At 35.4% G+C, this 27,188-nt stretch overlaps 1 protein-coding gene across 1 annotated transcript; it reads right to left on the bottom strand.

The window, feature by feature from the left end:
* Positions 1–3,235: 3,235 nt before the first annotated feature.
* Positions 3,236–27,167, bottom strand: LOC123533755 (replication factor C subunit 2-like). Its single transcript, XM_053520309.1, is given in 10 exon segments — positions 3,236–3,800; positions 5,103–5,255; positions 5,257–5,298; positions 5,708–5,788; positions 8,259–8,416; positions 9,721–9,821; positions 10,786–10,887; positions 23,804–23,910; positions 24,303–24,414; positions 27,028–27,167. Coding segments are annotated over 10 exon segments (1,062 nt in total). The 5' UTR covers positions 27,117–27,167; the 3' UTR covers positions 3,236–3,683.
* Between the last annotated feature and the right edge of the window lie 21 nt (positions 27,168–27,188).

Raw genomic sequence — 27,188 nt, 5'->3', positions numbered from 1 at the left:
TTTTTATTTTGTAACAAGTGCCACTGGGTTAAAAAAATTTTTTGTTTCAGGCAAATGTAGATTCACAACACAGTCTAGATAAATCAGACAAGTTATTTTCCTAATTTGAAGCATTTTATTCCCACTTTCTTTATTAAGGCCTCCATGTTGTATGTTATAATATTATGTTGTACAAACTATTAAATACTTGAAATTTTTTGCATGTTGCTTGCCTGCTTTAAACATATATATAGCTTGCTAATAAATAGAGACTAAACACACCTGGCATTGTATTCTGTTTCTGGTGTTGGTGTGATTATATATAGTGTAGTGTAGTATTGTTGTCACATCCTATGCATATTGTGTTTCTGACCTTTTAACCCTTAGCAGGCTAAGTTTCTAAAATGGACAGGTCCATCATTCAATTTGGGCAATACCATTTATCATTCGAAGGGGTGTTCACTCAAAATGTACTGACTGAATAGCAAACAGTGCAGACCATGATCAGTCTGCACGGATGTGCAGGCTGATCTAGGTCTGCACTGGTCGCAAAGGCAAAACCAATCGGTTGTACCATTGTAAGGGTTAAGGAAGACGGAAATAGCTTTTCACTTTTTTCTTTTATGATATCTCCATTTTTCATTTATGCTCCGACATGGGCCATTTTACACAATACATGCCAGACAGTCCCAAGCCTGTTAAGTGTGAAGGGTCTCTTAAAAGTTACTGAACTCCATATCTGGCTACAACTTTGAAAGTAATTTGAGGTGTGTGTGTGTGTGTTTGGGTTTGACGTCTTTCTCAACAATTTTTCAGTCATATAAACGATGGTGGCTACTTGTAACAGTGAGCACAATGCCCAACTTTATAGTGCTGCCTGACTGGAATATCACGTCGTAGACACATGGCATGATAACCCAGTCACATTATACTGACACTGGGCTGACCAGTCCTAGCACTATCCTCTTAATACTGAACGCCAAGCGAGGAAGCTACTAGTACCATTTTTTACGTCTTTGGTATGACGCGGCCGGGGATCGAACCCACGACCTCCCGGACGCTTCGAGTGCGGGAGGTCGTGGGTTGAGGTAGACTTTAAAATTTAAACTGTAAATTCTAAAAACAATCAGCAAAGGTACTACATTCAAACTTACACATACTTTTTCTTTAATAGTTCAAGATTTGTAATATTACTCAGTTTCAAATGTTTTAAAATATTAAAAGTAATTGGTCCATACATGGAGTTCAGTAACCTTGCAGGGCTTCCATTATGATTCAATTTCATGGAGTCAGGACTGCCTAACATTCAGATTTTGGAGTCCCTCTTAAATTTTCTTGGAGCCCTACATATTTTCACTTTGTACAGTTACCTTCAATACAATCAACATCATCATCACCATAATCATTACTATCATCACCATACTAATTGGTTCAGAACAGTGCATAAAGTAATAGAATTTAGAGAAAAGGACCACTAGATTGTTCAGCTACAAAACGAAAATCCACTTAAAAAAATCTGAAGTACATTTTACTTGGAGTAGAATTATGTCAAATTACGTCATTCACCTCGCAATACCCAACATCAAAGAAAATCAATAAAGTAAAATTTTGCCGACACTCCTTTTGATGTCAGCTGCCATGTGCTGGTGGAAATGTGTCAGATATCAGTTTTTAATAGGTCAGGAGACAAATTAAATTTTTTCTTCTTAAAATACTGTAAAAGGATTTATCATTGATGAAAATCCAAAGTAAGTAGCAAATTTATTAACGGTCGGAAAAAATGTATTAATTTAAACTGGATGTGAAATGTCATTTGCTAAAATATAGTTACTTGCTGAGGTTTTTGTGCTGAAATTATCAATATATTTTCCACAATTAAGTTACTTTGTCTTCCGACTTGGGAGCTTGTTTCACCAATTTAATCAGACACGATACTTTTACACTGTCACACACTTCAAACACTGCCGAGGCTTGTTAAATATGGGGCGGAGCTAGTCACGTCATTCCAGTGAAGTTACGTCACAGTGTATTGATTTTGTCATCCTTTGAGAATATCGGAAGTCCTTTGTACGCGCTGTGAGTATTTATTGTAGGTTAATAGACACTGTTTTATTTTCCACCACGGAAAGTAGATGCAAGCGTCGGGGAAAATAAAAATAAAATCGCAATTTTGAATTTTATTTTTATTTTGGATTTTGGAGAATTAGGACCGGCGCTCCCATAACCCAAGTTATTAAAAAAACTCTGGCCTGATCACAAAATGTGGTCTCTATCATGTTCACAAGCCAAAAATGGCAAATTCTGGCTCTTTAAGGGGCCATAACCCTGGAACCCATGATGGGATCTGGCCAGTTTTCGAAAGGAACTGAGACATCCTGCCCATACAAGCAGTGTGCAAGTCTAATTAAAGTCAAAAACAAAATGTGGTCTCTATCGTGGTCACAAGGAAATTGTGAACAGATGGACGACGGACAAAGGGCGATCACAAAAGCTCACCCTGTCACTACAATAAACTAGGCCCATTAGGACAGAACCCCAAAATTTTTTGCCCGCAGAATTAACCCGCTATATTGTAGTAACTTGCACGTAAAACTTAACCAGGAGTTTCCAAGTCCATAAGGGGGCATAATTTGCCCAAAATACATGTCAGAGTTATGGGACTTGACCCAGTGAGGTTAGTAATTGATCTACAAAAATAAAAAATAAGTTTCAAATCTATATGCCTTTAAGTAATAGCTGTATGTACTTGCACGTAAAACTTTAACCAGGATTTTTCAAGTCAAAAAGAGGGCATAACTTGGCCAAAATGCATGTCAAAGTTATGGGACTTGATGCTGTCAACCAGTTTTATAACCCCGAAGAAACATGTGAAGTTTCAATTCAATATCTGCATTAGTATTGGTGATAGTAACTTGCATGTAAAACTTTAACCAGGATTTTCTAAGTCCAAAAGGGGGCATAATTTGCCCAAAATACATGTCAGAGTTATAGGACTTGACCCAGTGAGGTTGGTAATTGACCTAGAAAAATAAAAAATAAGTTTCAAAGCTATATGCCTTTAAATGATAGCCATATGTACTTGCATGCAAACTTTAACCAAGGTGTGACGCCAAGCCGAAGCCAGGGTGAGTAGAATAGCTAGACTATTCTTTGTATAGTCGAGCTAAAAACTGCAAACAGAGCAGTTGCAGTCTATTACACAGAAAGGAACTGACATAATTCTTTTTTCATTCCCAACATGAAGAATCAAGATCACTTTGTTTTTCGTATTTATATTTGTATCATACTTTTAAGAAGTCATACACTAGTTCAGTATCAGATCTGCTGTTTCAACAGATTATCTTACACACCAAACTTCAAATTAAACTTGAGATATATGAAGATGGTCTTAACAAAAATGCTGCATGATAACCCAATATTTATAAATGTCTGAAGCCTCTTAAACAAAGTTCTTGTCACCATCACAGGGACTTATATTGTATATTGCACTATATGATTTACAGTAACTTAAATGAAACTTGTACATGGTAAATGCATATCTAATCCCTCACTACCTAGAAAAAACACTATCAATGATTTGCAGACCTTTTCAACATCCTCCTTTCTTTTGTTTCTCTTGCACAATACTATGAATAGTATCATTTAAACCCAAGTTATCATGGTCCTGTAACTAAGTTAAAACCAATGTCAGGTATATGGAGGTATCATGATGCTAAAACATTAGGTTCTGCTGATTTCTTGCACAATCTGGCCAGCATTCCTGACATCTGTAGTAGTGAATGGATCCCTTCTGCAATTCTCATATGTGTGTATCCTATCTCCTGAATAATAAAAGAAAATCACAGGCATTAAAACTGATTCAGCTAAACACAAGTATAACAACTAGAAGGTGTTTTTGTCATAAAAACATATATCTCCCCACTATGTATACCTTTAGCTCTGGCGGCCATTTTGTGCAGCAAAGCGGAATGGGTCGGCAATATGCACAACTAAGCTTGGTACTGATCACTCCTGTGAAGTTTCGGCAAAAGCTGTTCAGCAGTTTGACCTGTGAAAGTTGAACAAAATTTTTCTAGTTTTAGCTCTGATGGCCATTCTGTGCAGCGAAGCAAAACGTGCTAGTGATATGCACAACTAGGGTTGGTACTGATCACTTCTGTGAAGTTTTGCTGAAATCCAGTTAGCAGTTTGACCTGTGAAAGCCGGACAATTTTTTTCTACTTTTAGCTCTGGTGGCCATTTTGTGCAGCAAAGCGGAACATGCGGGCAAAATGCATAACTAGGCTTGCTACTGATCACTCCTGTGATGTTTCATCCAAATCCAGCCAGCAGTTAGACCTGCAAAATTCGGACATGATTTTTCTATTTTTAGCTCTGGCGGCCATTTTGTGAAGTGAAGCGGAACATGCCAGCGATATGTACAACTAGGTTTGTTACCGATTACTCCTGTGAAGTTTCATCGAAATCCAGCCAGCAGTTTGACCCGTGAAAGCTGGACAAGCTTAATGCGGACGGATGTTCCACCGAAATGAAGGAGGGGGCCATTTCTTTTGTTGTATAGGGGGCCCTTGCCCTATAATCTATCGTAAACGGATTGAAGCTATTGTTCTCTTTACAGTTAAATGGCCCTCTCTTTTAAGTTGCTCGGACAGAACGGATGGACAGACAGACAGACGGCAAAGGCAAAACCAATATCTCTCCCATATATGGGGGAGACTTAATTCTTTTGTTGAATTTTAAGTTACACTGGTATAACTGATCCATACAAAGTATATTATTTGATGGTAATGTGCATCTTGGTACTCCATTTTAGGCAAATACATCTGAACCAGCAGCTAGCATTTCTTGCATAAAACTGTTTTCCTCTACACTGAACAGGTATAGCGACAATTGTTTTCTGTAATTATTCATTCTTAAAATATACTCATGATGGTAAATTCATCACACAACTTCTTCAGTCCTTAAAAGGTACCATCTAGTATGTACATTATTACAATATGAATTCTTCAAATCTAATTGAAAGAGGGTCATATATTCATAACCATTAAAATCTGAAACAGCCTTCTTTTGTGCTAAAAGCTCAAAACTAAGGCCACAGAAAGAGAATAACAAGAGTTACTTACCTTGATAAACTCCAGTTTGAGATATTCAGGCATGTCATGTGTTTTACAGCCCCTGAATACAATGCCTATGATGTCTTCAGGGGAGTACCCGAGCCTCCAGAGGTAGGCCATGATCTTGTATGCCTCATCAATATTGCCCACCACACAATGTTTTTAACATGTCCTTAATCAGCAATGGGTGGGGTTCATCACAGACCTGTTTGATTAATTAATAAATTAGTTTTTGCTGCTACATGAAACCATATACCTGAATATGTGAGACACTTATATCATGTAAATCTAATACACTGTGTGTAAATCACACATTATTCCAATCAGTGTTTGTCATACTTCCACTAACTTCCTTTAACTATTTTGACAAAAATATACATAAAAGCATACATTTCTTCAAAATACAGAAAATATAACAAGAAAAAACATTTGAGGAAGACAGAGGAGAATGTTTCCCTGGTTTTAGTTTTTAAGCAAAATGTTGCAAAAAGTAGAGTATTTAAAACCATAGCAACAGTTAAGTCTCTTACTACATGTATAACAGACAGCCATTACAATATTTCATAAACAAAAGTTGAAACTTAAAGAACTGAAAGTTTGGAAATGAGCAATACAGAACTTTGTTCCCTTTGAAAAACATTTTCACTGCTGACATGCTCAAAGCCTTGGTATGTTGACTGCAGATTGTTCAATGCCTAAAAATATTAACATACAGGAACAACATTTAAATTTCAACATTTACAAAAAACATGTTGCTCCAATCAGCAACACTGATTAGCCACTGCAGTTTACCCCACTGGACATAACCCTCCTGATTCCAAAACAAGAATACTCTGTAATTCCTACAGAAGAAAACCCTGTGATTAAAATTCAAGTATACACTGTGACTCAAACAGAAGAATGCCAACAAAGTGAATAATTGTTCTAATATTGTAAATAATCATTTAGTATTGTCTCAACAATGGTATATCTAAGTCTATCATATGCTAAACAACAGTTTTAATATTCAAGTGGCCTTATCTATGTCATACAACAACCTACTCTATACCTATGTGCAGAGACTTTTGTTTAATATTTAGCCTTTTGTTCTGGCACAGCTGAAGTAACTGTACACTGCTGTCACTGTCTTTAACCAAATACCAGGCATTAAGACTGCTATTTGGTGTTTCAGTCACTAAGCACCAACAGTATCTTGTTTACTATATTTGCAAAATTTAAGTCACACAAAGATTATGCCAAAAACTATGATGATAAAATTATCATTAACATGTTATTATAAAAGAAATGAAACATTTCATCAGTAAGTGTACTTAAAGTACTTTGCTTGCTAAAGTTTCCTTAAACAGAACAGTTATTACCCGATACCTGTGGAAGAAGTGTAATCTGAACTGATCATTCATTTATTAATAATTGTTTTTAATTTTCCTTACGGTAGTTCTGAACATTCAGATCGATTCTTTTCTTCAATGTTGTCTTTGATTAAACCTTGATTTTTCAAAACTCAGAATGGCAGATAAAGTTTTTGCTGGACAAAATATTTCTTTTTAGATTTTATTTAAGTTTTCATAAAGAGAGCTGCAGAAAATTTTGATGACATCATTGTGAAGAAAAAGTTTTCTGAACAGATCTTAATGAATTTTTTCTCAGTTCAAGTCAAAATATTGTCTATTATATGGTGGAACAAGGCAGTCTGAAAGACAGCTAAATCCCCCGCCACTGCTATGGAAAGTGTAAAAGGTAAACCTTTGATTTTAGCTTTTGACCTTGACCTTGAACTGACATGGCTGACTCATGAATTCTGCACAACGTCTTGATGAGGTGATCATTTGACCAAAGTTTCATGAAAATCCTTCAAGGGGTTTAGGAGATACAGAGCTGAAACCATTGACCTTCAGTTGTGACCTTTACCTTGAGTTGACATGGCTGACTCATGTGTTCTTGATGAGGTGATCATTTGACCCAAGTTTGATGAAAATCCTTCAAGGGGTTTAGGAGATACAGAGTGGACACAAAATGGAAGGCTCAAACCTTCGACCCTTAGTTGTGACCTTGACCTTGAGTGGCATGGTTGACTCATAATATCTGCACATCGTTTTGATGAGGTAATCGTTTAACCCAAGTTTCATAAAATTCCTCTTTAAGGGGTTTAGGAGATATAGAGCGGACACGAAATGGAAGGCTCAAACCTTTGACCCTAAGTTGTGACCTTGACCTTGAGCCGGCATGACTGACTCATGGGTTCTACATATCGTCTAGATGAGGTGATCATTTGACCCAAATTTGATAAAATTCCTTCAAGGGGTTTAGGAGATATAGAGTGGACAGAAAATGGCAGGCTCAAACCTTTGACCTTGAGCCGACAAGGCTGACCCATGGGTTCTGCACATCGTCTTGATGAGGTGATCATTTGACCCAAGTTTCATGAAAATCCTTCAAGGAATTTAGAAGATATAGAGCGGACACAAAATGGAAGGCTCAAAACCTTTGACCCTAAGTTGTGACCTTGACCTTGAGCCGGCATGGCTGACTCATGGGTTCTGCACATCGTCTTGATGAGGTGATCATTTGACCAAAGTTTTATAAAATTCCTTCAAGGGGTTTACGAGATATAGAGCGGACACAAAATGGCAGGCTCAAACCTTTGACCTTGAGTTGTGACCTTGACCTTGAACCGACAAGGCTGACTCATGGGTTCTGCACATCGCCTTGATGAGGTGATCATTTGACCCAAGTTTCATGAAAATCCTTAATGGGGTTTAGGAGATATGGACCGGACACGATTTTGTTACGGACGGAAGGATGCAGACCATTCCTATAATCCCTCCGCCATGGCGGGGGATTAATAAAATGTATAGGTCTGTGTGCTCATTTATGAGATGTTTGCTCGGGACTAATTCCAGGTGAATCTGAAGGCACTATTAGGCATATCATGTTTAAACATTTTTGTTATCATTCTTTTATCTTTGGAAAGGAAGTAATACAAACACATGGGGTGACATTTATACGTAGGATGATTTCCCTCATTCTATCCAGATAAATGATGTTACTCAATGACTTCCAGTTTCATAACGATATAGAACTACCTTAACTGCTAAATTTCTGCATGCAAAAGTTTACTTCTAGCAATTCTCTGAAGTGACACAAAAATATTCAACTGTACAGTACCTGTCTCATATCACCTTGTGCAGTGAAAACTATTGCCTCCAATCCATCATCCGTATAGCTCACTTTTTCTGCTTCACTCACTTCAAGTAAACGTTTCAACACCTGGGCATCTGATAACTTTGTGTAGCGTAACACAGCACATCGAGACTGTATTGGCTCTACAGAACAATGGTTTTTCAACTATACAATTGCAACACAACACAAATATTTGCCAGACAAACTACAGCACAGTGAGCACTGGGGGTCTAACCACAACATCCATTAACTTGATTAAGGCTTATATTCTTTTAGGTAAATGATCAAAGACAACATACCTAAGGTCATTCATACTATATTTCTAATTTGAATGGGGAAGTTGCCATACTTATGTGATACTATTAAACAACCCGAGAAAATATGTTTGGTAAACTAACATATATACCCATTAATATTCATGAGGTTCTAATTTTTGCTGATTTCACAGTTGTATCTGTCCACAGAATTCAACCACAACAAATACATAAGAGTTCAATTTGTTTATCAACAAAATCTGAAATCCAAAAATTCATGTCCACAAGAAATAGCCGTATTTCAAAAACCACAAAATTCTATGGCCATGAAATGAAATGATCTGATAGTAACTGAATATTGTATGAGATGTAGCTGGATGAATGTTAAACTACTAAGTCAGAACCATAGTGTATCCATTAACATTGGGCTAAAATCTGAACTTTATAAAAATAATCACAATCATACTGAGGTGGTCTTAATCATTTTAAGTAATCTCTTTTACACATTTTTGCAATAACAAAAATAAAAGGAATTTGTCATCTTAAAAGCAAGCTCAGCTTCTACCTTTTTCAACATCGAGTACTGTGTTGTCCGTTTTGTTTTGTTGAGTTTTAAGTCACATAGAGACACAGTTTAGGTAAAATGGCAACTTTCCAGCTTTCCTAGAAACACGTCTAGGCATTATTTCAAGCAATGAAATGGATAGAACCACCAACTTCCTGCAAGCCCAGCCCTTTTTTTGTAAATTTGGGGAAGGGTACCAGGTCCCTTTTGGAGGGGAAATTTACGTCGCGAAATCATTGTTTGGAGGAATATATTTGCTGAAAAGTTGTTAAAATCAGGACTGAAAATTAAAACTAATTTCATTTTTTTTTGCATGGGGAATTTTTGGCCAAGGTGGGGAAAAAAGTATACTTTTTAGATTGGGGAATGGGGCCGAATTTCGGCCCTAAAATCAGCATAAAAAAAGGCCTGAAGCCAGACAGATGGTTTCCTAACACAACAGCCCCACCAGGGTTCTAGCCCACAGAGGTGATTCAGAGACCTTAACCGCTCAGTCACTGACTACCCAAATACTGTATTAAGTATTTCTTTGTAGTCTTGAAAAAAGTTCACTTACACGAGACAATCTGAGTTAATCAAGTAAATCACCTGTAAATAGTCACAGACATCAATATACTGAGATCCTTACCTATAATTTTATCAGAAGCATTACAAGCCAATGCAAATCTTGTAGTTTTTGAATATATCTCCATGGTTCTTCTGAGTGCCTGCTGAGCTCCGTCAGTCATACTATAAATAGCATAGAAATATGGAAGTATTAACACAGGTTTTACCTGAGGACTTTGACAGATGAAAGTAATTGTAAATCAGCTTAACTGTTTGTTAAGCACCAAGTCTACTGAAAATCCTGAATGCAAAATACAGATATTCTAGTTGGGATATATACAGATATTCTAGTGTGGGGATATATACAGATATTCTAGTGGGGATATATACAGATATTCTAGTGTGGGGATATATATAAAGATATTCTAGTGGGGATATATCCCTTGCATTTAATTAAAAACATCAACTGAGAATTTGTAGGCTATTGCAATTACAAGTCTACCAAGTCATGATGACCTTTTGACTCGAAAGTACAAATTGAAATGTTTTTGAAAATACAACCAGCTGTTAGAAGTTATTTTCATTCCCATAATTTTTATAAATACTTCTTTATCTATACAATGAAAAGCTTTTTATTACTTTCCGGCAACACTTATATATCCTGCATTATTAAAAGTGCATTACTACGACCAGGCAGATTATGGTATAGTTTATAAATTTCACTTAACTGAAACATTTGTGTATATCCCAAAATTATGAATTAGCCACAGTGAACAATACACCAGCAAGCTACACTATCTTTATTTCAAATCAATAGAAGAACAATTCCAATGTTTATCTACAAACCAAATGTTGCCCATTTCAATTATTTACAACTGTCAAGCATCTGCAGCAAGGGAGTGATTAGAAATATAAACTAAAACATTTTAATATTTCCTCATCAGAGAGTTTTGCTAGCTCTGTAACACACCACATCCTAGCACACAAAGCAAAGTAAACAAACTGGACAAAATGACCTCCCATGTCTCTCTATGAAAATGCAATGAGCGTAATATACATGTATGGTATCAGGTTACTGTATTTAGGGTATGTCTAATGTGGTCAAGTTACTTCCTTTATATTTAAAACAGAATCTTTAATTGCTAACCTGTCTGCTTCATCTAAGATGATGATTTTATGTCTTCCTGCTGGTAATGTGACTTTTTGTTGGGCAAACATTTTAATCTTGTTTCTAACTACATCGATACCTCTGAAAATTACATAAAATATATGACATATATTATATTTTACAGTCCATGTAGAAGCTCTAGAACTGTTGATAACAAGATTTATGATGCTAAATTCTGCATTCAATACTTACTGCAAACATTATGTCAGTAGATTTCAAATAGGGTTGTTTTTTCTCATAAGATTACTTCTACAAATGCATGATGCTTATCAAAATTTCCAATATGTACACAAATGTTGTACAGGGACAATATGTAATTACATGTGCATAAAATGATGTATATATTATTACATATTTATACAAGAGCTGTCCGTAAGACAGCCAAGCTCGACTATTCGAAATATTGTCCCAGAAGCAGGAAAATATTACCCAAAAAGGTTAAATATCAAAAGAGTTTTAAGTTCAAAAGGGGGAATAATTTGACCAAAATGCATATCAGTTATGGGACTTGCTGCTATCAACTAGTTTTATAACCCTGAAGGCACATGTGAAGTTTCAATTCAATATCTGCATTAGTTTTTGAGATAGAAACTTGCATGTAAAACTTTAACCAGAATTTTCAAAGTCCAAAAGGGGGCATAATTTGCCCAAAATACATGCCAGAGTTATGGGACTTGATCCAGTGAGGTTAGTAACTGATCTAGAAAAAGAAAAAATAAGTTTCAAATCTATATGCCTTTTAGAAAGAGCTGTATGTACTTGCACGCAAAACTTTAACCAGAATTTGCTAAGTCCAAAAGGGGGCATAATTTGGCCAAAATGAAAGTCAGAGTTATGGGACTTGCTACTATCACCTAGTTTTATAACCTCGAAGACACATGTGAAGTTTCAAATCAATATCTGCATTAGTTTTTGAGATAGTAACTTGCATGTAAAACTTTAACCAAAATTTTCTAAGTCCAAAAGGGGGCATAATTTGCTCAAAATACATGTCAGAGTTATGGGACTTGACCCAGAGAGGTTGGTAATTGACCTACAAAAAGAAAAAATAAGTTTCAAAGCTATATGACTTTAATTGATGGCTGTATGTACTTGCATGCAAAAACTTAACCAAGGTGTGACGCCGACGCCAGGGTGAGTAGAATAGCTAGACTATTCTTCAAATAGTCGAGCTAAAAATGACTGGAGTCTCACTCCAGGACTTTGTTTATTTGGTTTAACATAACACAGACACAACTATAGGTCATATTGTGACTTCCTAGCTTTTGATGGTTGTCACAGACCCTAGGTTCCACTCCAGGCATTATTGCAGGTTGGGCACCTTGGTAGAACCACCAGCCCTCAGTAAGCCAATTGGATAGCTTCCTAAACATCGAAGAATTCTACACTAGTTTCAAACCAACAGTGTAAGGGGCAAGTGATTCTAAGTTAGCTACCTTAACTAGGTGGCCAAGGAGGCCTATAAATTCTTCAAAATATTTTTAACAAGCAAACTAAAATAAACAGACCTAAAATTACTAATTACACATTCCAAACAAGAGTTGTCTGATGGCAGCGCGCTGACTTTCGAAGAATTGTTTGAAAAATGGGGTCAAAATATTTCCCAGAAATTCAAAAAAAGAAAATAAATAGATTGAAAAACTGAACTGTCACAAGAGTGACCATACCCCCCCAACGGTCTTGTCACAGAAAAAGGAAACCCATAAGGAATCTTAAAAATATTTTGGGTATTTCCTACTTCCATGTACAAATTGAATGGGGCCCTTTTTTATATGATTAAAATGGGGTATTCCCATCATCTTTTTGTAAATTTTTGAGTTATTGAGGTAAATGTCAGTTTTTCCCGATGAAACCTCAAATTGTTTTTCTGTTTTCTAATTTAAATTTCCAGAAAAATTTCATTAAATTCTGTTCAGTAATAAAAAATTTTGATATTTTATAAATTTCAGTAATTTATGTTTTTACCCCCAAAACCACTAAAAGGGGCCCCAAAATTGAAATTTTAAATTCGCGCCAAGTTTTTAGATTCCCGGCTATATCGTAAACCCCGTGAAAATGACAATGTCGGGCCCAGGGTTTGCCTGAACCCCAGAAATTTAGTTTTTGGCGGGACATTATCCTTTAAATAGATGGACTAGTATGCCTTGCGCACACCACCCCCCGCATTTTTACGAATCTATGTCTGAATTTTTTTCTTGCTAGAAATTTTGCTCGATGAGGAAAAAATTTATTTTTAGATTTTTTGTATGATTTTTGCTTTACATTTTTATTTGGTAAATTTTTGTTATTCTACAGAATTCTGAACTTTACTTTTCGCATATGATTTTAGATTTCGGTTGTCAGGTGATTTTTTAAAATTTTTCGATTTGTAAATTATTTCGAAAGGGGAATCTAAAATGTTTCATTTATATAAGATGTAAATTTGTACTGAAATTTGTAAAATGATATTTAAAAATATTTTGTTTCAAAAAATTTATGTCAAACTTTTTGTTTAATTATGGAACGCCATTACTGCATTGTTTTGTATTATAAATTTATAGGGAAGTCTATACCAGTATTATTATTGTAATATGAAATTTGGTGACAGTCTATTGCATAAATAAAATGTCCGTTTTAGTGGGCATTAGTTTTATATGGACCCAAAACTATCAAAAACGTTTGTTTACTTTAAATTTTTTTAAATTTTGTAGTTGTAAAAATAGTGCATTTATCATGCCTACTATAATATTTCATCAAAAAATTTTCATATCTTTTCTACTTTAACTGTACCCCTTTTAAGTAACTTTGTAAAGGGAAGAATAAGTGACGAAAATTTTAATCATGTGCTTTAAATTTAGTAGCACATTTTTTTTTGATAATACACTATTTTTTTGGGACCCTACGGGGTATGGTGTACCCAAAGGAAGCAGTTTTACCCCTGATTATTTTTTTTTTCTATGGTGCTTCCCAATGTTTTTTTTTTTAGCTTTTTGCCAACGATTTTCCCCTGGTAAATGTTTTAAACCCGAAGTACAATGCCGAGGTTCACGTTTTCACTCCCCGATGTGATATTCCCAGCGCAGAGTTTTTCGCCCCATGGTTGTGCCTAAACCGCAAAGACGAGATTTTTGTTATCCTCGAAGTCAGCTCGGGGAGAATACCTACCACCATAGGGACAAACGGAATAAACGTACCCGGGTTTAAAGAGATGGATTTGAGATAGTTTTGTTTGTGCTATTTTAAATTAAAATTCATTAAAGACCTTGTCACGTCAATTAGAATGGACTATAAAAAAACTTTTGTATCAAAAGGATACTGAATTTCTTTTTTTTCTTTCTTAAAATCTTTTTTTTTCTTTTCATATCTTTTATTGTAAAAATCATTTTAAGAAAAAAATTTGTAAATATTGTAAAGGGTGTTGATTTGTTTTGATGGTTACTGTCCCCGGTACGGCCTTTCCTGCACAATGGTGTCAGAAGGGGGTTGGCGCCCAGAAAAGAGCTTTTCGACATTATAACCCCCCTTTTAACTGCAGCAATAATTTGTAAAGTTTCTCTTTTTTTGGGTTCTATTGGTACACAAAAATAGTTTTATTCTTTTTTTCGGTGAGTCTTCCCTCAGACAAGAAAGGACAGACCCATGCTTCAGCAAACCCAGTTTTTGTGGTCACAGACATAGAAAGTTGTTTCGACATTTGGGATTCTGGGTGATTTCTTTTTTTTTTATTTTCTTTGGGTTTTTTTGTGCCCTCATGATTAAGCCCCAATATTGTGCGGATGCCCGCCTTAAAAGGGAGAGTTATCCTATCCTTTACTTGTGGTCCCCCTATTCTCCCAGTGATCCAAATATGTTTAGTGTACGTACACATACTAATACAGTATTTTACTTTGTGTGTGTTAGCAAGTTTGTTTATTGCAATACTTTTCCTACTTTTAATTTTTAGTGCTACACAGTTGTGTTATACCTATATTTGATCTTGGGATAAAACATTTTTGATTTTTTTTTGTTTATTTGTTACACTAAAGTGTTAACACCAGTTAATTTGATTGTATTTGTAAGGCTAAGGTATTGTTACGCTACTGTCACGTCTTTGTTGATTTTGCCTATGCAACTTGATTGACAAAAAAGTATTGTTGCGCAACTTAGTGTATTATTTAGTGGGACGTTTTTTGTAGTATAACGTAGAGTAAGATTTTTTTTTGGTTTCAGGGGTAACTGTGGCCTTAGTGTAAACTAGTGTAGTCTGTATTCCCTCACAAAGTTTTTTTAGTGTTCAGGTTGTTATGTGCTGTGTGCGTGTGTTATATAGTTTTAAACGTAGTGTAATCAACATGACTGTGTATAAGTTAACGGGGTAGGACAGGAGTTGGTTTGAAGGAGGGAGTTACGTAACTTTGTTAAAGAAGAGCAGGCAGGAAGGGAGAAAAGACTGTAGATTAGGGGCAGAGAAAGATAGATTGGGAGGAAATTAAGGAGGGCAGAGAAAGATGGGTTTAAAAGCAGGAAAGTAGATTAGATTAAAGCTAGGTTGCAGAAAGAAAAGATAAAATAGAAAAACAAATAGTTTGAAGCAGAGAGAGAAAAGGGAAAAGGAAAGGTTAGAACAGATAGGGAAAGATTAGATTTAGGGTGGTGCAGGGGTAGATTAAAACGTAAGTTAGTTGATAAGTTAGAATACGGACGTAATTAGAACAGGAAAGTTAGAAATGGAAAGGAAAAGTTAATGTTGTAGGAATTTTAGAAACAGAAAAGGAGGAAGCAGAAAGTGGGAGATTAGAAACAGAGATATTTTAAGACAGATTAGAAAAAGGAGTGAAAAAGGTAAAGGTTAAGATGTCCCCTTTTGAGAGAATGATTCCATGGATGCTATTGAATGTGTACGAATGACGCTGTTGGCAGGTTTGGGGATAAAGAGAAAAGGGCCACTTAACTTACCTTTCCCTTCTAAAGGGTACGGAAAGGGAAGGTTTTGATAGGCTTCCGTTGGAAGTGGGAAGGATTATGATAAACTGAAAGCCGCTTTGCTACGTCAGTTAAAAACTCCTGACGATGGCTATAAAAAAAAGTTTAGAACTGAGGGGCCCGTGAAAAGAGACCTTTTGATGTTTCTAGCCAGAATAAGTGATTTTAGAGGGTTTGGGCTTGACTGAGTAAGGTAAGAAAATTTATGAAGGATTTTAGATTTTACTTGGGGACCTTTTTAATGTAGAATGGAACTTACGAATTTGAGTAGAAAGAAGTTAGTTAAAGCAAAGGGAGTAGCAGAAGATGCGTTTTGTTTGCAAAAGACTCGTGGAGGCCCCAAAGATTCGTGAATCGAACCAATAAGGCCCGGAGCTATAAACCCAAATTGAAATCCCTCAGAGACACTACCCAGTAGTCGTAATGTAGGCATAGTAATAGAGGTGTAGAAATGTTGTAAAGAGGTAGAGGTTTTAAACCCCTTTGGTTACAAAGTGTTTAAGGTGGTCGAATGGGCATAGTTCTTTTAAAGTAGGGGGGGAAAGTACGGTGGACCAGTGCTAATGCAGCAGCAGATTAGAAGTAAGCAGGAACGGGAAAGTGAAAGGGGAAATAGAAAAGAAAGGGAAAGTAAAATAGAGGAGAGGCCGTGACTGATCTAGGAGTAGAGGTAGGGGAAAAAAAATAGAGTAGAGATGGGTAAGTCAAGTAGGTCAGAGAGGGGAAATAGCTTTATGAACTAATGATGTTGGGGAGTTAGGTATGTTGTGAAGTACATTCCTACAAAACCCTACTTTATGGTAGGGATAAATCGTTTGCGGATACAGGTGTCATGTGTGATAGGAAACGAACTTAGTAAAGCAAGTCATTTTTTTAAAAAAAAAACCCGAGATGAAAGTACATGATGGGAGTGAACTAGGCTAGATGTAGCTAGAATAGATACGATTGTCCGTATTTCAAGGGTATGGAGAGGCTTTGGGTTTGTAAAAAACCTCCCAATAGTTAAAAATTTGGTAATGTAAGGGGCTGTAGAACCTCATTTAGTAGTTTAGCGTCGCAGTAGAAACAGGGCGCAAGCAAATTAAGAAGCAATTAAAGCTTTTCCGTTCAGATTTTAGAGTATTAGAGGGGAAATTCTTGATAAGAAACAGAAAGATAGCCCGTTAGATTTGTGTAGAAAGAAGGCTGGGAAAGGTCGTAAGCAGTGTAAGGAAAAAAGGATCAGTTAGGTTTGAGAAAAGGATAGTTTTTTTAATGAGAGTATACCCAGAATTTAGACAAAATAGACAGCGTTTGTCCCTAAATGCTTAGAGAAATGTGATGAAGTTGACATGTTTCGTTACTGTCAGGCCATTAGGTATATGGAAAAATAGGTGGGTATTAGGCAAATTTTACGGGCCCCAGGGTAATGGCGAGGTTAGGAGGTACTGTCAGTCAGGTAGTTTTTTGTCAACGTACTTAGCAAAGGGAAGAGTAATAAAGTTCCGTTAGGAAAAATCCTTTGATGTACTCCGTTTAAAAGAGTTGCGTCGATTCTTGGTCCCATCGAACCATGATGATAGGAAAAAAAAAGTACATTTTGACTATGGTAGATTAGCTACTAGTAACCCGAAGCTATAGCACTCCTGTATTTAAAGAGACAGTAGCAGACTGGTAATATGTATAAGTAGATTAGGAGTGCCAGAGGAAAAGCTTACCCTTGTGGATCGCAGTTTACGTCGACAGAAGTAAATCTAACCAGATAAGGGGATTTTAAGTAAAGGGTTGGAGCAGCTATTGTAGGGGGATCAGAGAGTTATGAAGATTAGTCCGAATGAAAGTGTGATGAGTTTCAAGTAAGTAGAAAAAGGGTATAGTTTTTTGTCCTATAAAGAGGGACAGAAAGTAAAAAGATGTAGAGGTAAAACCCAAATTTCCGTGCATTAAACAGGAAGTAGTGATTTGTTTGACAATTTTTTTAAATGTATTTAAGATATTTTTTTGATGGTTTTTTTATTGTATTTTTTAAGTTTTTTCTCAAAATTTGGCCCATTGCAGTTCCGCTCCCAAAATTTACGAAAAAGGGTCACTAAAATTTGTAAGGGGGGGGTGAAAGTCAAAAAAGGCTTTTCCCAAATTTGAAGGCAGCTTTTGGGGGCCCATTTTGAAATTGCCAATTTGATCAACTTTTATACTGAAGTAGAGCTTCAATTTAGGTTTAGGCTCCAAAATTTCTTCGGAAAGTGATGGGGAAAATTTCGTAGGTATGCTAGTAGAAAATTTCTACCTAGGGGGCAAAAGTACTCAGTAAGGAAGGGGTGTTCCGAAGTATGGGCAGTAGCAAGTTTCACCGGGATTTGTTCGGTAAAGACTTTGTATTAGGAAAAGATCATCAGCCCCTCCTTTTTTGAAAAAAGCGAAACTTAGCAATTTCCCGGTGTGAGATGGGTTGGCATTGCAGCCATATAGGTCAGTATTTGGCAATTCTGGTGGAAAGTAGGGGCAGATTATTTTAGTAAGTGTAGAAGGGGGCATTTATATGGTGTCAGAAGTGCGTGTGTGTTTTTTTTTTGTGTTTTCTATTTTTAGTATGTCATTTTCTTTTAATTTTAAAAAAATTAGAATTTTCTTTTTAAGGGGGGACGGTGTCCAAATTGACATACGGGCCTTTTTTTATATGTATTGAAAAGCAGGTATTGCATCATCTTTTGTAAATTTTTTAGTTTTAGGGAAAAGTCGGTTTTTAGCTGAAATCCTTAATGTTTTTTTTGTTTTCATAATTAAATTTCCCTGTAAATTTCATTAAATTCTGTTCTAATAAAAAAGTTTATATTTTATAAATTCAGAATTTATGTTTTTATCCCCAAAACCACTTAATGGGCCTCAAATTGTCAATTTTAAAATTTGCGCCCAAAATAGTTGATTTCCCGGCTATATCGTGAATCCCGTAAATGACAAAAGCGGAGTCCCCGGCTTAGCCTGATCCCCCTGAAATTTATATTTGGCGGGGCATTATCCCTTTTAAAAAGACGGACAGATATGCCTTTCGCACACCCCCTTCCGACATTATAGACAATCTATGTTGAATTTTTCTTTCTAGAAATTTAGCCGTCGAGGGAAGAAATTTATTTTTTAGATTTTTGTATGATTTTTTTCATTCGTTTTTATTTTGGGAAATTTTTGTTCATTTTACGAATTCTGTAACATTTTCTTTTTGGCTATGATTTTAGCTATTTCGGTATGTCAGGATGATTTATTTAAATTTTTCAGACTTTTGTAAATTATTTCGAAAGAGGAACTAAAATGTTTCATTTATATAAGTGTAAAATTTGTACTGAATTTTTAACAGATATTTTAAATACTTTGTTTTTAAAAAATTATGCAAACATTTTTTTTAATTTTGGAAGCCATTTCGCATTTTATTTTTATGTATAAATTTATAGGCAAGTCTATACCATGTATAATTTTTTGTAATATGAAATTTTGGACGATTGCAAAACCCTACAAGTCCGTTTTTGTGTATGGCATTAGATATTAAGGATGCCAACTATAATAACGTTTGTTTACATTTAATTTTTTTAATTTGAGTTTTAAATAATGTGCAGTTTATCATGTCCCTACAAATTTTCATCATAAAAATTTTCATATCTTTTCATACTTTAATTTAGCTTTTAAATAATCTTTGTAATATGGAAGTAATAAGGGCGTATTTTAATCATGTGCGTTTTAACTTTTAGCACATATGTTTTGTATAAGTAGCACGTATTTTTTTATGGGGGCCCACGGAGGGAGGGTCCCCAAAAGGAGCAGTTTTATGCCCCGATTATTTTTTTTGCATGGTGCTTCCTATGTTAATATTTTTTGCTTTTCCCCCCAGACATTTTTTCTGGTTTAGTCATAACCCGGAAGTCAATGCCCGAGGTCACTTGTCTTCACCCCCTGGATGTGATATTCCAGCGCGAGCTTTCGTCCCATGGTTGTGCCGTAAACCGCAAAACGATGATTTTTGTTATCCTCTGAAGTCAGCTCAGGGGCAATCACCACCCCCCATAGGGGCAAAACGGAAACAAAGTATTCACGGTTTAAAGGGGAGGATTTTGAGATATGTTTTTTTTTGTGCACTTAAAGTTTACAATTACAAAAGACCGTGTCACGTCAATTAGAATGGGGCTATAAAAACTTTGTATCTAGAGATACTGAAATTTCTTTTTTTTCTTTCTTTAAACAGTTTTTTTTCTTTTCATATCTATTTATTGTTAAAAATCATCTTATGTAAAAAAATTTGTAAATATTGAAAGGGTGTTGATTTGTTTTTGGTTCTGTCGCCGGTCGGCCTTTCCCGTCACATCCCCAAAAAGAAATATAGTATATACTAGTATAGTAATACTAGAAATTATTAAATTTTCTAATATTAGAGATACACTAAAAAGGGTACAAAAAAGTGTCTTACCCACCCCGTACGGAAAAAGTTTTTTCTTTTTACATAAACTTTTAAAAAAAATTAGAAAATCCTAAATTTGAAAAACTAAAAAAAGGATTTCTAAAAATAGATAATTCCGGGAAATTTTGGGGGGAAATCAGTACAAAGGTTAAAAAAGGTTATTCCCCTTTGGGGTCTAACCAATCAAATAGATATAGTGAAAATACATCAAAAAATTAAACCCTTTAAAATTTTGGGGAAAAGGGGGCAAATTCAAAAAAAATGTGTCCCAAGTTTGCACCCGTTTACCCTGTGTGGGTGTGGGTGGAAATTTAAATTTTAAGTCTGTCAAACCATTCTAGAATGGAATAGTGAAAATACATCAAAATTAACCTTAATTCTAAGGAAAAAAGGGGCATAATTCCCGGAAAAAATTTGGTGTCAGAGTTATGCCCTTGTTCAATGATGTGGGGAGAGGTGGAAAAAATTTTTTTAAGTTGAATCAAATCCATTTTGTAAAATTTTAGATTAGTGAAAATACATCAAAATCCCTTAAATTTAAAGTAAAAGGGGGGCTATTCTAAAAAAATTTATGTCAGAGAAAGACCCTTTTTCACATCATCTGGGGATGAGGGGGAAAAAAATTTTTAAGTTTGAACAAATCTTTAGTAATAACTGGATATAGGAAAATACAAAAAAAATTAAACCTTAAAATTTTTAAGTAAAAGGGGAATAATCATAAAAAAATTTTGTCAAGTTAAGCACCTTATGTCCACATCTGGGGGATGAGGTTGGGGGCAACTATTTTAAATTTGAATCAAACCTTATAATAATGAGAATAGTGAAAATACAACAAAATTAACTTAAATTCTAATAAAAGGGGACATAAATTCATGAAAAAATGGTTTCAGAGTTTGCACCTTTTTTGTACATGATGGGACTGATGTGGGTGATGAGGGGAAAATCTATTTTAAGTCTGAATCAAACCATTCCGTAACTGAGTAAAAAGAAAATACATCAAAATCAACCTTAATTCAAAGTAAAAAGGGGCAATTCATAAAAAAAAATGGTTTTCAGAGTTAGCACCCTTTTGACATTTATTTGGGTGAGAGGTGGAACATGTTTTAAATTTTTAATAAAACCATTTGGTAAAAAATGAGATAATTTCGGGGCGACGGGACGGGACAGGAACCCCGGGGTCGCAAAAACGACTCCTATATACCCCCTCAAACTGTTGGTGGGGGGAAACAAATTTTCCCGTTTTCTTTGATTTCGATAATCTTGCAGTAATGGGAATGTATGAACCAAATTTCAAATTCAACAAGAGCAAGTTACACAGGCTAATCCCCCCCGGGCATTATAATTGAAGGGTAAAGTTCCTGGCAAGTTAGTGTTGAAAATATTAAATTTTTGGGGAAAAAATTTGAAGAACGTTTAGTTGTGGTCCACATAGGGGGTTTTAAAGTTTAAATTTAAAAAAAAAAAAAAAAAAAAAAAAAAAAAAAATGCAAGTCCAACAAAAATCTTTTTCAGGTGAATTTGGGCAAAATACACCTCAAAAATTGGATTTAAAACTGCTGTTGTATACAGAAAAAGGGTCCGATTTTTCCCTACGATAGTAATAAAAATTACAATAAAAGTATTTATCGTAAAAACAAAGGAAGTAATTTTAAAGAAGGGAACTGCGCATGACCTTGTTCTGATGGGTAAATTAATTTTTGCCAAGTTACACAAAAACCCCCCTGCGAAAAGAAATGCTTCGGGGCAAAGTCATTTTGATCTGACCTTTTGGGCCCCTAAGTTGACCTTTACCTTAGATTAGTGCCTGGATCTTGCGCATGACATCCGTCTCGTGGGGTGAACATTTTTGCAAAATTATATCAAATCCCTCTATGCATGAAGAAAAATGTCCGGACAAGGGTTTTTATTTTTTGTTCCCTTTGACCTCTAAGTGTGACCTTGACCTTAACTGGGACCGGTTCTTGCGCAAGAACTCGCCTCGGTGGTAAAAATTGTGCCCTAATATATCAAAAAACCCCCCATGCATGAAGAAGATATGCTGGGACAAATGTTTTTTAAAAAAAATATGTAAAGGGGAAGAACTCAAAAAAAAGGCAAGGTGAGTTTTTGTTCTTGCCACGAACTTTCCCCCAAAGTGTTTATCAGTGTAGAAGTTTGAAGAAATCCCCCCATATTTTAGGGTTAGCTCCCGGGCAAAAGTTTTAAGAAAATTGATAAAGGGGAAGAACTAAAAAAAATAGGCAAGGTAGAGTTATTGTTCTTGCACACTGCACTTCCTCCCAATGTGTTCTATCAGTGTATGAAGTTTGAAGAAAATCCCTCCAGTACTTTTGGAGTTATCCCTCCGGACAAAATGTTTTAAGAAAATATGAAAAAGGGGGAAAGAACTAAAAAAATAGGAAAGGTAGAGTTATTGTTCTTGCACACTGCATTTCCCCTCCCAATGTGTTCTATCAGTGTATGAAGTTTGAAAAAAATCCCTCCACTACTTTTGGAGTTATGCTCCGGACAAATTTTTTTAAGAAAATATGATAAAGGGGAATAACTCAAAAAATAGGCAATGTAGAGTTATTGTTCTTGCTCATTGCACTTCCTCCCAATGTGTTCTATCAGTGTATGAAGTTTGAAGAAAATCCCTCCAGTACTTTTGGAGTTATGCTCCGGACAAAGATCGTTGCGGACGCACGCACGCACGCACGCACGGAGAGCATTTCTAATATCCCCTTCGCCTTTGGCGGGGGGATAAAAAAGAGCCATAATTCAGTCAAAATAGTTATGTACTCTTGCCTACAAATGGAAATCATAATGATAAACAAGTGTTCAAAGTTTAAAAGCCATATGTCAAATAGTTTTTACAAAACGTGGACTTGTATGAAAACAGAACCAATTTCAAAGTCCAAAAAGGGCCATAATTCAGCCAAAATAGATGACAAGAGTTTTGTACTCTTTCCTACAGATAGAGACTATTATACTAAACAAGTGATAAAAGTTTCAAAACCATATGTCAAACACTTATACAAATTTAACTGGTACGGAAAACTTAAACCAAGATTTTAGTCAAAAAGGGCCATAATTCAGCCAAAATCCTTGATGGGGTTATGTGCTCTTGCCTATCACTGGCCATGGTGATGGCAAATAAGTGCTGAATGTTTCAAAGCTTTATCTCAAAAGACTTTGTCAAAATACGAACTGGTACAAAAAACTTAACCAAGATTTCTAAGTCAAAAGGGGCCACAATTCAACCAAAATCCTTGATGGAGTTTTGTACTCTTGCCTTTAACTGGCCATGGTGATGGTAAACAAGTGTTGAAAGTTTCAAAGCTTTATCTTAAAAGACTTTGTCAAAATATGAACTGGTACAAAAAACTGAACCATGATTTCTAAGTCAAAAGGGGCCATAATTCAGCAAAAATCCTTGATGGAGTTATGTGCTCTTGCCTATAACTGGCCATGGTGATGGTAAACAAGTGTTGAAAGTTTCAAAGCTTTATCTCATAAGACTTTGTCAAACTGTGGACTGGTAGGAAAAACTTAACCAAGGTGTGACGCCGACGCCGTGGTGAGTAGGATAGCTCTACTTATTCTTCGAATAGTCGAGCTAAAAATAATAATACAATATAGCATGATGACTATTACCTGTCATTAGAGGCGTTAAGTTCCAGTACTGCCTCCCTGTATGATGGCCCTAACATTGCACGTGCTAGGCACAATATGCTTGTAGTTTTTCCCGTACCAGGCGGACCCTGGAATGTTGACAAATTCATTTTGAAATTTTTACCGTCTAAAATTTATGTTATTCACCTTTTCACATGTAAAATGGCTTGTGACACAGAGCATCAACTGGTTGTTTTTTGTGTGAATTTACAGGTGTGAGCTTATCAATTATCATCATACTTGAACAGTTTGCATTATAATTTACTACACTGATTACATTTTTTAAAAATTTTTATCCCTATATATGCTTACTACATATGTACAGCAAGGGGTCTGTCTGCAAAGTCTGAATTGGTTTATAAATGTATCATGTAACAAAATGTGTTTAATATCATAGTACAAATTTCTTTGGTCAGACTAAATAACAAGTTTATCTTAAAAACTAAACTATAGTTAAAGTCTGCAGGTAAACAGTACTTACTGCAATAATCACGTTTGGAACATTGCCTTCTCGTGCAAACACCTCTAATCTTGTTATTGTTTGTTCATTTCCAACAATATCTGACAGCTTGACTGGTCTGAATTTTTCTACCCTGAAAGCAAAGATTTAATTGTTTCATTATATCTATATTTAAAATGTAAATTTTTTTTTTCCAGTATCCCGACCTACCCTAAATTTTTGGCCCAACCCTGAATGTTTTAAATGCCTTGGAGAATTTTTTTTTCAACTTTTTAACTGAGGCGTTAGAAATTACCTTACTGATGCTCTAAAGGCATAACCCCCTTATTTGTATTCATTTTTTGACACAAAAATAATTTCTGAAAAGTCCCACTCAATAAAAAAAAAATCAAAAAGAATTACCGACCTACCTACCCTATTTTCTTTTAGCATGTTACCGAAAACAAACATTTTATTTTTAGGCCTAAAAGAAATCTAAATGAGATGTGTTAAGTTCACAGCTTGTATTGAGCGTATGACTGGAGAGATTGCCAAAAGGGGGCATATGATAATTTGCCCAAAATACATGTCAGAGTAATGGGACTTGACCCAGTGAGGTTGGTAATTGATCTAGAAAAAGAAAAAATAAGTTTCAAAGCTATATGCCTTTTAGTAAGAGCTGTATGTACTTGCACGCAAAACTTTAACCAGGATTTTCTAAGTCCAAAAGGGGGCATAATTTGGCCAAAATGAAGGTCAGAGTTATGGGACTGGGTGCTGTCAACTAGTTTTATAACCCCGAAGACACATGTGAAGTTTCAATTCAATATCTGCATTAGTTTTTGAGACAGTAACTTACATGTAAAACTTTAACCAGAATTTTCTAAGTCCAAAAGGGGGCATAATTTGCTAAAAATACATGTCAGAGTTATGGAAATTGACCCAGTGAGGTTGTTAATTGACGTAGAAAAAGAAAAATTAAGTTTCAAAGCTATATGCCTTTAAATGACAGCTGTATGTACTTGCATGCAACAACTTAACCAAGGTGTGACGTCGACGCCGACGCCAGGGTGAGTAGAAAAGCTAGACTTTTCTTCGAATAGTCGAGCTAACAACGCATCATAAAATATCATGGGTGAAAAACAAGGTCAATATTGCAATGTAGTTGGAGATTTATGGCCGGTGTAAGGTAATACTGTGTAATTTAAGAATAGGGAGTGTCTAGCCGTCCGGTAACCAGACACCTAGCCTGTGTTCTAGCCTCCGGTTACCGGATGACTAGCAAATCCTAAGGGGTTTTTCTAGCCATCCGGTAATAGATTTCCGAATGAATAAATAATGATTTTATACAGTTTTAATGTAATTTACTTAAGATATCGATAGTTATCGGTAAACGAAATTTTGAGTGAATACATACTGAAGATTTACAATAAATCACTGCATTAATCAGCCAATAAAACGGAAGTTTGGCGAATTCAATAATGGCGAGATTGCCGTGACGTCACTCATTAATATCTGTTCATCTGATGGCTTTTACTTTCGGAATATTTAAATTTCAACAATTTTTTCACTGGATTTTCAAAATCAAAACAGTTTTGAAATAGATTCTACTTAATACAATTTTCATATTTAGTATTCAAATATATTTTAATGAATAACTGTTTCAAATGACATTTAATTTCAATTAAGGGCAATGTGATGTTCAAAACTTTTAGTAAAACAGTTGTTGAGCGTTTATAATTAATCCATTTTATTTCGAAATAACGTCAAAATTAATTAATGAATTGCTTGTTTTATAAGCTTTCTATTCTTCAAAACAAATTTATTTTGTGTTTTAAGAATTAAAGTCTTTGGCTGTTAGAAAAGCATCACTTTTACAAAATAACATGGATGATCCGCAATCAATGTTTGATCATTTCTAAAAATAGAATATCAACGGATTTGTATACAAACACGATCTCATTTGTTTCATTGACTGAAAAATCAGGTAAGTATTAATATCTTAAGTAAATAACATTTAAAACTATAGAAATCAATTACCGGACGGCTAGAAAATCCCGAGGATTTGCTAGTCCGGTAACCAGACGGCTTGAACGCAGGCTAGGCATCCGCTTACCGGACGGCTAGACACTTCCTTAAGAATATGATTGGTGCAGATTGCAAGAAAAGGGTCCTTTCTTTGTGGACATGCTGTATATTTTCATGGTTTTGTATTGTTGTATCCTCCTGCTGACTTTAAATAAAGCTTACTTACTTACTTACTGGTGTCTAACTATTTTCATTATTCTTTTTCAGTTTTAGAATAGCGAGCAGATTTTGCTTGGAACATCCCCCAGGTTTTTGACATAGATCTCTTGGCTTGTCACGGTGGCTGCAAATGTCAGAAATGAAAAAGCAGCCACTCAGCGACAGTAAGTTTGTCTATCCATTCTTCGTGATTGTCTTTTGTCTCATAAACCATTTGAATTGGATAATATCCATCTATATATATACTGCATCTCGCCTCTTTTAGAGTTGTCTATAATTTACGTGCAGCTTTATATTTGATATAAACATATTTTGAACAATTGTTATTGGTTTTATTGCTATTTCTAACTACATATTGCTAGATTTAGTTATATAGCTAATTTGTGACTTTTCTGGGACCTGCAAAAAGTAAATACCAAATGCAAGCGGAAACCACTAGCGGTTTCTGACCTACAGAAAAAACATCGCGAAAACACAAGGCGATTTGAATATATTACTCAGAAAATGTAGTAAAACTAACCAAGGTACTTCATTAAAGTTAGAACTAGATTCTGGCTTATTCTGCATTTGTTCGGTAGCTTCGTTAGTCTCCATTTTTTCCCCAGACATTTTTATTTTGATCAATTTTTTCCCGCAAAATCCGGTCGTTTTATCATCCTCACGTACAGTAAATTTACTGGA

The sequence above is a fragment of the Mercenaria mercenaria genome, chromosome 12, assembly GCF_021730395.1.
Source record: "Mercenaria mercenaria strain notata chromosome 12, MADL_Memer_1, whole genome shotgun sequence".
NCBI lineage: Eukaryota > Metazoa > Mollusca > Bivalvia > Venerida > Veneridae > Mercenaria > Mercenaria mercenaria.
The sequence above is the reverse complement of the archived record's forward strand: the minus strand, read 5'-3'. Positions and strand labels throughout refer to the sequence as shown.